Source organism: Pan troglodytes, chromosome 1 (assembly GCF_028858775.2).
Source record: "Pan troglodytes isolate AG18354 chromosome 1, NHGRI_mPanTro3-v2.0_pri, whole genome shotgun sequence".
Lineage (NCBI taxonomy): Eukaryota > Metazoa > Chordata > Mammalia > Primates > Hominidae > Pan > Pan troglodytes.
Window position 1 is genome coordinate 156,259,979 of NC_072398.2, and position 12,969 is coordinate 156,272,947.

At 41.7% G+C, this 12,969-nt stretch overlaps 1 protein-coding gene across 4 annotated transcripts in view; it reads right to left on the reverse strand.

The window, feature by feature from the left end:
• The window catches only part of TYW3 (tRNA-yW synthesizing protein 3 homolog), a 32,868-nt gene that overhangs the window by 18,265 nt on the left and 1,634 nt on the right, over positions 1-12,969 (reverse strand). For 3 of the 4 annotated variants that reach the window (XM_009423549.4, XM_063800354.1, XM_016920874.2), the window contains exons 2-3: positions 11,071-11,151; positions 8,908-9,006 (exon numbers count right to left, since the gene is read on the reverse strand). In XM_009423549.4, the coding sequence (XP_009421824.1) occupies positions 8,908-9,006; positions 11,071-11,151 (180 nt within the window). The remainder of the gene's footprint in view (positions 1-8,907; positions 9,007-11,070; positions 11,152-12,969) is intronic. The other variant, XM_009423556.3, reaches the window with a different exon arrangement.

Below are 12,969 nucleotides of genomic sequence, written 5' to 3' on the forward strand. Positions count from 1 at the left end.
TTTGGTTGTTAAGTTGTCACAACTCAAGGGAAGAGGAAGGGAGATCTCTAGCAAATAGTGGGTAGAGGCCAGGGATGCAGCTTAAACATTCTCCATTGTACAGGACAGCCCCCACACAAATAATTATTTGACCTGAAATGCCAGCTGTGCCATGGTTGAGAAACCTTGCTCTAAGTACATGCTCTCCTTTTGAGATTCCCTGGTTTAAATACCATATATACACACATATGTATATATGTATATATGTATATACGTGTGTATATGTGTGTATATGTGTATGTGTATGTATACATACATATGTGTATACACATATATACACGCCCATATATATACATATGTATATATGTGTGTGTATATATGTGTATACATATATACACACACACATATGTATACATACTCACATCCAGTCTAATTACAGTAAATGACACCATCATCTATCTAGCTGCTCAAGCTCCAAACCTAGATAGCCCTGATGCTTTCTACTTCTTCATCCCCTATACCCAATTCCCATTGATTCTACCTCTACGATTACCTCAAATTAATCCAGCTCTTGCCACATCCACTGCCCACTCTTTTTCAAGTCTCCATCACCTCTCTCCTTAACTTCTGGAGGAGTCTCCCAATTAGTCTCTTCTTTCACTCTTGCCCCTTCAAACCATTCTTACAGACTAGCTAGTGACAGAATCCAAGCTCTAAACCATGACTAATGATGTTCTATTTGCTCCAGCCCTTGCTATTTTCTCTAACCTTGAGTGGCTTCCCTTCTGTTCTTTGCATACTCCAAACCCTTTCCTGCATCAGCTGGTTTCTTGTCATTCATCCTGTTTCCATTCAATGCTACTACCTAAAAAGGTCCTCTTCTTTTTTGAGATGGAGTTCCACTCTTGTCACCCAGGCTGGAGTGCAATGGTGCAATCTCGGCTCACTGCAATCTTCGAATAAAGGCCTTCTTTAACCACCTCTTTAAATGCAGCTCTCCCCTGACTCTCTAGTGGAGTGCCCTTCTTATCTCCTTCACAGCACATCTCACAGTGAGAAATTCTGTTTTATTACATACTTATTGTCTGCCTCTGTCCCCTAGAATACAAATATAAGCTCCTTAGGTAAGGACCCCCCTCAAAAAGGGGCTGTGAATGAGTGAATTTCTCAGTTCCTCTAAGTCCACTTCAATTAGCTCCCTGAAATGTTAGCCTTCCAATGAGGCTTAGGCCCAAAGAAGAGCATGGCTGGGCTCAATCAGGATTAGCACAGAGAACAGAACATGGATATAGAAACAGGAGAGTTAAAGTCTGGAGACACATCAGTGATGTGATGTGGTATAATGAGACTAAAATAAGGTTAGATAAAAGTTCAGGGTTAGAGCAGAGACTGAAGCCATGAGCCACTAAATGATTAAACACCATGTTTTGGAGACTATCTCTAAATGCTCGTGTTCCTCAGGCCCCCTTCTCTTTTTCTTCTGTACTTTCTCCACAGGTGATTTCAACTAGGCTCATGGCTTAAAATAATAATTGTGTATTGGCATCTTCTCAATGTCTGTCCTCAGTCCACATGGCTCCCCTGAGTTCCAGACTTCTACCCAAATGTCTATTTGAAATTTTCACTTAGGTGGTGTTTTTATGGACTGAATTGTGTCTACAGGGCTTCAAAATTCATATGTTGATGCCCTAACCTCCAATGTGACTATATTTGGAGATGAGGCCTTTAAGGTGTTAATTAGGTTAAATGAAATCATAAGGATGGAGCCCTGATCCAACAGGACTGGTGTCCTTACAAGAAGTAGAAGAAACAAGTGACATGCATACACAGAGAAAGGGCCATGAGAGGACACAGGGAGAAGGCAGCTGCCTGCAAGCCAAGGACAAGGGCCTCAGAAGGAACTACCCCTACCAGTACCTTCATCCTGGACTTTCAGCCTCTTAACTGTGAGAAAAATAAATTTCTGTTGTTTATACTACCCAGTCTGTGTTATATTGTTCTGTCAACGCTAGCAGACAAAAACAGGTGTCTTAACAGACATTTCACACTTAACATATGAATCACATTCTTGATTTCCATTCCTTCTGAGAGGTGAGGCCAGCTGGACTTCCTGGGTCGAGTGGGGATTTGGAGAACTTTTCTGCCTAGCTAGAGGATTGTAAATGCACCAATCAGCACTCTGTAATAATGCACCAATCAGCACTCTGTGTCTAGCTAAAGGATTGTAAACACACCAATCAGCACTCCGTAAAAACACACCAATCAGCGCTCTGTGTCTAGCTAAAGGATTGTAGATGCACCAATCAGCACTCTGTAAAAATGGACCAATCAGCACTCTGTAAAATGGACCAATCAGCTCTCTGTAAAATGGACCAATCAGCAGGATGTGGGTGGGGCCAAATAAGGGAATAAAAGCTGGCCACTCGAGCCAGCAGTGGCAATCTGCTCAGGTCCCCTTCCATGCTGTAGAAGCTTTGTTCTTTTGCTCTTCACAATAAATCTTGCTGCTGCTCACTTTTTGGGCCCACACTACCCTTATGAGCTGTAACACTCACTGCGGAGGTCTGTGGCTTCATTCCTTTAGTCAGTGAGACCACTTATCCACCGGGAGGAACAAACAACTCCAGATGGGCCACCTTTAAGAGCTGTAACACACTGTGAAGGCCTGTGGCTTCACTCCTAAAGTCAGTGAGACCATGAACCCACCAGGAGGAACAAAGAACTCTGGACGTGCCACCTTTAAGAGCTGTAACACTCACTGCGAATGTCTGCGGTTTCACTCCTGAAGTCAGCGAGACCATGAACCCACTGGCATGAACAAACAACTCTGGACACGCCACCTTTAAGAGTTGTAACACTCACTGCGAAGGTCTGTGGCTTCACTCCTGAAGTCAGCAAGACCATGAACCCACGCGAAGGAAGAAACTCCCGACACATCTGAACATCTGCAGGAACAAACTCCGGACACACCATCTTTAAGAACTGTAACACTCAGCAGGAGTGTCTGCAGCTTCATTCTTGAAGTCAGTGAGACCAAGAACCCACCCGAAGGAACCAATTCTAGACACATTTTGGCAACCCAGCTGGGACACATCTGGCAACCCAGATGGGACATATTTTGGCAACCCAGATGGGACAATCGCCTATTGCCAAGTGGCGAGTACCATTGGCCTGCTTTCGCTTGCTATTCTGTCCTATTTTTCCTTAGAATTCGGGGGCTAAATACCAGGCACCTGTCGGCCAAACACTCACACATCAACACGCTCACCCTTGAAATGCATCCTAAGCCATTGGGACCAATTTGACCCGCAAACCCTGAAAAAGAGGCGGCTCATTTTTTTTTTTTCTGCATTACAGCTTGGCCCCAATATTCTCTCTCTGATGGGGAAAAATGGCCACCTGAGGGCAGTATAAATTACAATACTATCCTGCAGCTTGACCTTTTCTGTAACAGGGAAGGTAAATGGAGTGAAATACCTTACGTCCAATCTTTCTTTTCATTGAAGGAAAATACACAACTATGCAAACTTGCAATTTACATCCTACAAGAGGATCGCTCAGCTTACCCCCACATCCTAGCGTCCCTATAGCTCCCCTTCCTATTAATGATAAGCCTCCTCTAATCTCCCCCTCCCCGAAGGAAACAAGCAAAGAAATCTCCAAAGGACCACAAAAATGCCTGGGCTATCAGTTATGTCCCCTTCAAGCTGTAGCGGGAGGGGAATTTGGCCCAACTTGGGTGCATGTCTCCTTCTCCCTCTCTGATTTAAAGCAGATCAAGGCACATCTGGGGAAGTTTTCAGATGATCCTGATAGGTATACAGATGTCCTACAAGCTCGAGGGCAAACCTTTGATCTCTCTTGGAGAGATGTCATGCTATTGTTAGATCAAACCCTGGCCTTTAATGAAAAGAATGTGGCTTTAGCTGCAGCCCGAGAGTATGGAGATAACTGATATCTCAGTCAAGTAAATGATAGAATGACAGCCGAAGAAAGGGACAAATTCCCTACCAGTCAGCAAGCCATCCCCAGTATGGCTGCCCACTGGGACCTTGACTCAGATCATGGGGACTGGAGTCGTAAACATCCGTTGACATGTGTTCTAGAAGGACTAAGGAGAATTAGGAAAAAGCCCATGAATTACTCAACGATGTCCACCATAACACAGGGAAAGGAAGAAAATCCTTTTGCCTTCCTCGAGCAGCTATGGGAGGCCTTAAGAAAATATACTCCCCTGTCACCCGACTCACTCGAGGGTCAACTGATCCTTAAAGATGAGTTTATTATCTCATCAGCTGCAGGTATCAGAAGAAAGCTCCAAAAGCAAGCCCTGGGCCCTGAAAAAATCTGGAGGCATTATTAAACCTGGCAACGTTGGTGTTCTATAATAGGGACCAAGAGGAACAGGCCCAAAAGGAAAAGCGAGATCAGAGAAAGGCTGCAGACTTAGTCATGGCCCTCAGACAAACAAACCTTGATGGTTCAGAGAGGACATAAAATGGAGCAGGCCAATCACCCGGTGGGGCTTGTTACCAGTGTGGTTTGCAAGGACACCTTAAAAAAGATTGTCCAACGAGAAACAAGCTGCCCGCTTGTCCATGTCTGCTATGCCAAGGCAATCACTGGAAGGTGCACTGCCCCAGAGAACAAACGTTCTCTGAGCCAGAAGCCCCCAACCAGCTGACCTAACAACAGGACTCGGGTTGCCGGGGGCAAGTGCCACCTCATGTCATCACCCTCGCTGAGCCCTGGGCATGTTTAACCATTGAGGGCCAGGAAATTGACTTCCTCCTGGACACTGGTGTGGCTTTCTCAGTGTTAATCTCCTGTCTCAGGGAGTTGTCCTCAAGGTCCGTTACCATCCAAGGAATCCTGGGACAGCCTGTAACCAGGTATTTCTCCTACCTCCTCAGTTGTGATTGGGAGACTTTGTTACAGATAGTAAGTATGCTTATCTAATCCTACATGCCCATGCTGCAATATAGAAAGAAAGGGAGTTCCTAACCTCTGGGGGAACTCCCATTAAATACCATAAGGAAATTATGGAGTTACTGCACACAGTGTAAAAACTCAAGGAGGTGGCAGTCTTACATTGCCAAAGCCATCGGAAAGGTGAAGGAGAAAAGACAGAAGGAAACCGTCGGGCAGATGCTGAGGCTAAAATTGCTGCCAGGCGGAACATCCCATACCTACGGAAGGACGCTTGGTATGGAACAACCCCCTCCAAGAGGTTAAGCTCCAGTATTCCCCAACCGAAACAGAGTGGGGACTTTCACGGGGGCATAGTTTTCTCCCCTTGGGGTGGTTAACGACAGAAGAAGGAAAGGTACTTATACCCAAAGCCAGCCAGTGGAAAATACTTAAAACCCTCCACCAAACTGTTCACATGGGTATTGAAAACACGCATCAAATGGCCAAATCCCTATTTACAGGGCCAAATCTCCTCCGGGCCATCCGACAGGGAGTCAAAGCCTGTGAGGGGTGTGCCAAAGGAATAATCCCTTAGTTCATCCTAAGGCCTCTTTTGGGGAACAAAGAATAGGTCACTATCCCAGAGAGGACTGGCAATTAGACTTCGCCCATATGCCTAAGTCAAAGGGATTTCAATACTTGTCGGTCTGTGTTGATACCTTTACAAATTGGATAGAAGCTTTCCCCTGCAAGACAGAGAAGGCTCAGGAAGTGATTAAAGTCCTAATTCATGAAATAATTCCTAGATTTGGGCTTCCCCAAAGCTTACAGAGCAACAATGGTCTGGCTTTTAAAGCCATGATAACTCAGGGACATTTCCAGGGAGCTAGGGATACAATATCACCTTCACTGCGCCTGGAGGCCACAATCCTCAGGGAAGGTCGAGAAGGCAAATGAAACACTCAAGAGGCACTTAAGAAAACTAACACAAGAAACTCATCTCCCATGGCCTATTCTTTTGCCCATGGCCTTGTTGAGAATCCAAAATTGTCCTCACAAAATGGGGCTCAGTCCATATGAAATGCTGTATGGAAGAACTTCTCACAAATGAACTCCTACTTGATCAGGAAACGGCCAACTTGGTCAAAAATATAACTTCTTTGGCAAAATATCAACGAAACCTTAAAAACCTACCTGAAGGATGTCACAGAGAAAAGGGAACAGAGTTGTTTCAACCAGGAGATCCAGTGTTAGTCAAATCTCTCCCCTCTACCTCCCCATCTATAGATTCTTTGTGGGAAGGACCATACTCGGTAATCCTCTCTACCCCCACTGCAGTTAAGATGGCAGGAGTGGAATCTTGGATTCACCACACCCCAGTTAAATTTTGGACACCCCCTGAGGAACCTGCGGGACCATCAGCTCAGGAGTCCCAAGATCAGCCAGACCAGCCTCGATACACCTGTGAACCGTTGGAGGACTTGCATCTCCTATTTTGGAAGGAAACATCCCAGACTAAAAAGGCTCTTACCTCTGATCCTGAGGAAAAACCCATTCCTCCTTAAAAAAGATAAGTGAAAACCTACATAATCTTTAACACCTCTCTTTACCCCTTTAATGGAATCCTTTTACTATTTCATCATATTATCTAGCAGCATACTAACCATACTCTTTGCGATAGAACTATATACTGTAGCCAAACGAGCTCAACTAACAACTTCTACTGAGGACCCCTGGACAGACCCACTGGCCCTTTCACTGGTCTAAAGAGTTCCCTTCTGGAGGACACTACAACTGCAGGGCGCCTTCTTCACCCCTATCCAGCAGGAAGTAGCTAGAGCCGTCATCGCCCAATTCCCAGCAGCAGTTGAGGTGTCCTGTTTAGAGGGGGGATTGAGAGATGAAGCCAGCTGGATTTTCTGGGTCAAGTGGGGACTTGGAGAACTTTTCTGTCTAGCTAGAGGACTGCAAATGCACCAATCAGCACTCCGTAAAAACGCACCAATTAGCGCTCTGTGTGTAGCTAAAGGACTGTAAATGCACCAATCAGCACTCTGTAAAAATGCATCAATCAGCGCTCTGTGTCTAGCTAAAGGATTGTAAACGCACCAATCAGCACTCTGTAAAAATGCACCAGTCAGCGCTCTGTGTCTAGCTAAAGGATTGTAAACGCACCAATCAGCACTCTGTAAAAACGCACCAATCAGCGCTCTATGTCTAGCTAAAGGATTGTAAATGCACCAATCTGCACTCTGTAAAATGGACCAATCAGCAGGATGTGGGTGGGGCCAAATAAGGGAATAAAAGCTGTCCACCCGAGCCAGCAGCAGCAACCCACTCCAGTCCACTTCCAAACTGTAGAAGCTTTATTCTTTCACTCTTAACAATAAATCTTGCTGCTGCTCAGTCTTTGGGTCTGCATTACCATTATGAGCTGTTAACACTCACTGTGGAAGTCTGCGGCTTCAGTTCTGAAATCAGCAAGACCACGAACCCACTGGGAGGAACAAACAACTCTGGACGTGCCACCTTTAAGAGCTGTAACACTGACTGAGAAGGTCTGCAGCTTCACTCCTGAAGTCAGCAAGACCACAAACCCACTGGAAGGAAGAAACTCCGGACACATCTGAACATCTGAAGGAACAAACTCCGGACACACCATCTTTAAGAACTGTCACACTCACTGCAAGGGTCCGCGGCTTCATTCTTGAAGTCAGCGAGAACAAGAACCCACTGGAAGGAACCAATTGTGGACACACTTCAACTTCAGCACACCCCATCTGGATAAAGGCGCCTACCATACAGCTAGGGGCTCCAGCCAGACCTAAGTAGTTATCCTTGATTCCTCTTTCTCCTCCTCCCTCTGGCTGTCCTTCCCCAGGCAGTCTTACAAGTCTGTTGATTCAAATGCTGAAATACATTTTGAATCTATTCCTTTCTCACCTGCTTTGGTGCTATCACCTTACACCAACCTACCACCACTTCCCACTTAAATCACCACAAACTACTCCTAACTCATATCTTTTCACTTACTGCACTCCTTTCTCTATGCTGAAGCAGAACTGAGTTTTTCAGAACAAAAACCTAGAAAGCCACTCTTTGCTTAAAACTGTCCCTTCAATAACTTTTCCCTGAACTCAGAAAGAAATTCAAACTCTTTAATCTGGTCTACAAAGCCTTAACTGACCTGGCCCCAGCCTCCTTCTGGCACCTTCTTTCCACTCTCTAGACCCACTGAAACTTTGTATGTACTTTTCCATCTTCATGGAATGTTCATTTCCCAGCTACATGCCTAGCTCTTTCTGTTCCTTTAAGTCTTAGCTTAAAGAAAGCTTTTCAGAGAAGCCTATCTTGAAGTGAGCTGCTTCTTGCACTGTTCTCTATTACCAGGTTGTTTTTTCCTTTGGTAGAACATTTTGCAACTTGCAGTTTGTTTTTTGTTTTTTTGCCTGTTCACTTGTTTGTTTTTGCTGTCTCCTAACTTTGGAAGAGGAACCAAGACAGTCTCTAATCTTGTTCATCACTGTGCCCCTAGTACTTGACACACTGAGACTCAACACATTATTGTTGCTTAAAATGCAATTCAGTTTTATATATAAATATATAAAAGGTATAAAAAGGAGAATCAAGACTACACAGATGTTTACCTCATGCTCATTTAAATGGGAAAAATGAAATATTCTTTAAAACTCTTAATTTTACATGTAGTTCCACAGTATTTTTTCTTAAAGCTTGGCAAACAAAAACAAACTATAGAATGCTGAAGTAAAATTTATAAATAAAAATGTTAAGAAAGAAAACAGGAAGCATAACCTGGGACTTATATTTTCCTAGCAATGATTAGCTACTCTTTTTTTCTAATATTAAAAATTAATAGATTGAGCAGACCAATAAATAATAAATACATAACTAGTTGAATAAGGTAATATCTCATTGATATTTATAGCAGGTTAAAAGCTTAAAATTACATCTACCCACATATCTATAAATTCAAGTACAATTACAACAAAATTTTACCAGAATCTGTGCATCCTGCAATTGTCGACACTGCACATGAAGAACAAATGGTTCAAATTTCAAAGTGGCATCACCATTTGCTTTCTTCAGAGCTACAATCTAAATAAATGAACAGTGGTATCAGACACAAGTATATGGCCTGTCCTTTGGTGACCCTTTACCCCATACATAACTTCAATTTCTCTTAGAAATTTTCAGAATCACTCAGCATATTTTTTCTGCAATAACTTTTCCCTCTGCTTTCTTGGTCCTTTTTCACCAAAAATTTATTTGCTTATTTTCTTAAAATTTCTAGTTCTCCCATAAATCTTCTATACCATTCTTTCCACCTATTAGTGTGCTTTGAAGAAGTAAACTACTACTTTATTTAATTCCATAACGGATTTTTCATTAGGAAATGTAGTATACAAAAACTGTATTAGGATTGTTTAAATTTTTTGTTAGATTGAGATAGAGACAAATGTAATGTGAGAGAAGGGTCCAAACAAAGCCTAACTGCCACCCATGTTCCCAAGAAGCATCCTGTACCAAGCACCAGTGCTTACCAGCAGCACTAGTAAGCTCACAAATAGCAGTGCATGCAAAGAGCTCAGAGCACAGCCAGTAAGTTCCTGTTCCCTCTGTAACAGGCACAGTTGTTGTAACAATTGCAACTTGCAGTTTTTTTTTTTTTTTTTGCCTGTTCACTTGTTTGTTTTTGCTATCTCCTAACTTTGGGAGAGGAACCTTGGAACTGCTCAGCTACATGAGAACCAATGGCCCCTAAGCATGTTCCTAGCTTTCTGTATTTCAGACTCTATGCGGCAGTGTTCAGGGTCTGGGAGCTACTGCAGCACAAAGTGGGGTACATGCCATCACTCTGCCCTGATCAGCTGTGGAACCAATCTGCTAGCCATGGGGACTGATACATTGCAAAGGGCTAGATCTTGTGTAGTCTCTTCCCTCCTGCTATAAGCAAATGTTACAACACTTGAGCCTAGTATGCGTGTTTTTTGTTGTTAGTGACCTTGAGTCAGGTACTAGTCTCTTCCCTAAGTAGCACTTGCCTGCCTTTTAACCTTGGCTGCACCCATGTTACAGTGTATCCTGCAGCATAGTCTGACCCCCTAGTGAAACATGTAATATTGTGTCTGAGCTAGAATTTATACAAGACAGTTATTATTTCTGTCCGCCCAGCATCCCTGGGCAACATCGTCCTGCCTTCACACCATTTGATTTCTGGTGGGGCTGTCAATCATTACCCTGTCACACATCACTCTCCCTATCACAATATCAGAGGTGCCAAGTGCTTGCTTATGTCTGATCAAGGATATCATCACATTCCACTAGCAAAAATAATTAACCTAAGAGGGAGAGCACCTAATCTAAGCAGGACAATTCCAAGTCCTTCTCTAAGATGGACACATGAATTGCAGGAAAAGGAATTCTTTTTCTACTGGTGTTGCTGACAGCTACCATTTCTGCAACAAAGATTATCTGCAGCAGAAGAGAATAAAGGCACACTGCAGAGAACCAGTGCCTAAAGATGAAAATGAAGTGGGTACTCTGAAGATAAGATTTGAACATCTGAACCAGCAATACTTGATTCTAGCTCCATTCGCCCTTTCCAGTTAAATAAATTATCTTTTTTGCTAAAAACAGAATTGGATTTGTAAATTCACTGGGAATGAAAAGTGCCTGGCTGATAAAAACTTATGAATTCATCTAAACTCTTTACCTTAGGAAACTAAATAACCCAGCAGAGATATGAAGATTTTCAAAAAGCAATGCAAGTAAGTAATGTATTATTTATTTATATCAGTAAAGCTGGTAACACAGAGATAGTGCTAATCCCCTTCTCTTTCTATAATTTGTTCTAGGTTACAGGGTTTTCAAATAGCAGAATTAAAATTCAAAATTTGGATCCAATAGGTGTCCAATATCCATGAACTTTCTGCTGTGTCCAAGAGGATGTGTTTTGTTGAGTAGCAGTAAGTAATGCTTCCATACTTTTTATCTCCTACAACCCAAAAAGAGCCATTGTAATGAAAGCTCTCTAGGTTTTATAATCTTCAGCCATTATAATTCCGCATATAAATTACCTTGAATTTTCTATTCTTGTCATATGTATTTAAAGTAACTGAATTTAAAAGTTTATTTCCAAATTTATTTTTTAAAACTTACCACATCATCTTTTACACAAAGTTTGTGTGTAACCAGTAGCCAGCAACAGTTTTGTTTCTGAACCTCAAAACCATTTATACCCTAAAATAAAAAATAACATAATTTAAGTTTCATATAATATTTTACAAAAAATAATAAGCATAATGCATAGTATATTGTAGGCTTTCTTAAATTAATAATCCCAAGTCAGGATTTTAAGTATTAATAAAAACAATTCGGTATGTTTTTGGGTAATGTTAACCCAGAATAAGAATGAGCCCAAATAACTTGAGGTAGAAAATTATGTGAAAGGTAAAACTACTTGATAAACATCTTCTGAAATATAGTCATGATTTTGCAAGAAGAAAAGGGATTAGTATAAGGGATAATACTAGCAGCACCTGAGTTGTACTCTAGCTATTTGGCTAGCACAGTATTTAAAAATGAAAAAAAAATAATTTTAATTTCTTTTGTAGGACAGCACTGTCCCAATTCCACACAAGACCTACTACCCTTTATTGTCACCTATGCCATTTACACATTTATAATACTTCCTTGGTCTCTAGAGGCATAAATTTGTGACCTCTGAATTAGACTTTAGATGTAGTCCTGAAGGATACAGCTAAGACTGAAAGGTCAAAGTTTCATGAAGGCAAACATTTTAATATTAACTTAAATTGAACAAATGTTTATTTGCAAAGTTCTATTAGGTACTTTGGGTATACACAGAATCTACCCCTCAAGGACACTGGAAAGGGGATGCAGGAAACCACATGAACAGAAATCACTATACTCAAAGTAACTATAATTTATACGATGGATCCACAAGAGACTCTGCTGTCTGCCCTTGGAACCGGGAATTGCCATGCATGTCCTAAATAAATATTTTGACTTCATTGTATGACTTCGGTGATGGTGACTTACGTATCTGACATTGTGCTGGCTATTCTGAATCTTAGAGCCAAATGTATGGCCCACTTCTAGCAACTTTACAGGATCTAGTGGTGGGATTGGAAACTAATGCCATCGCTGGCTTCATCTTATCTATATTTTCTTTATCCAGATTTTCCCACTTTTTATTTTTTCTTGTGTTGCCTGTTTGTAAGTTGCCCCAAATCCTTACTGAAATAAGGCAGATTTTAAAATAAACCATAATACAAGGTGTAAGATAAGAAATAAAAGTCTAACCAGTACAGAAGCAGTCATTACTTCCAAGTAGGTAGTATGTGTTTGTGTGTTCAGGTGGGAGAGGGGAGTTTTGGGAATCATGTCTCAGATATGCAGAGATAGGAAAACATTTCAGGAAAAAACTGCCAAAAAACATGAGCAAAAGCAAGTAAATACAAGATGAAAAGAACAGTTTAGTTTCAGTAACTAGCTAAAGATGAAGAAAAGCAATGAAAAAAAGGTTGAAACGTATACTAGAGTAAGCATTTGGATTTTCTGATGTAGAAAAATGTGTAATAAAACATAGCATAGGTGAGAGATAAGCAGAGTTGCAATTTGTCAAACATGGTTTGGAGAAGAGTAGTTAAGTGGCTTGTTAGAGAACCATTGCAAAAATCAAGGCGAGATAGAGTTATGGAAATGGGGCAAGAGAGAGTTTGTGGGCAAGAATGCCATTGCTCTGGAGGTAATGGAAGTGATTTAAAAATGAACAGGCCCTGCTAACTTGAGAGATCAGCAAATAAATGATCAGTCAATAATGGACCTAAAGAATGAGCCTAACAATGTGCTGTCTTCCATGCTCTTAACCCAATACTACGAATAAAATCAGTACACAGCCAACTTTTACAGTGCATGGGCCAGGCACAATGCCAAATATTTCAAAAAAAATTATCCTATTTTCTCCACACAAAATCCCTATAAAGCAGATACTTTTTATTATCCTCAGTTCATAGAACAGGAAGGGGCAGAGTT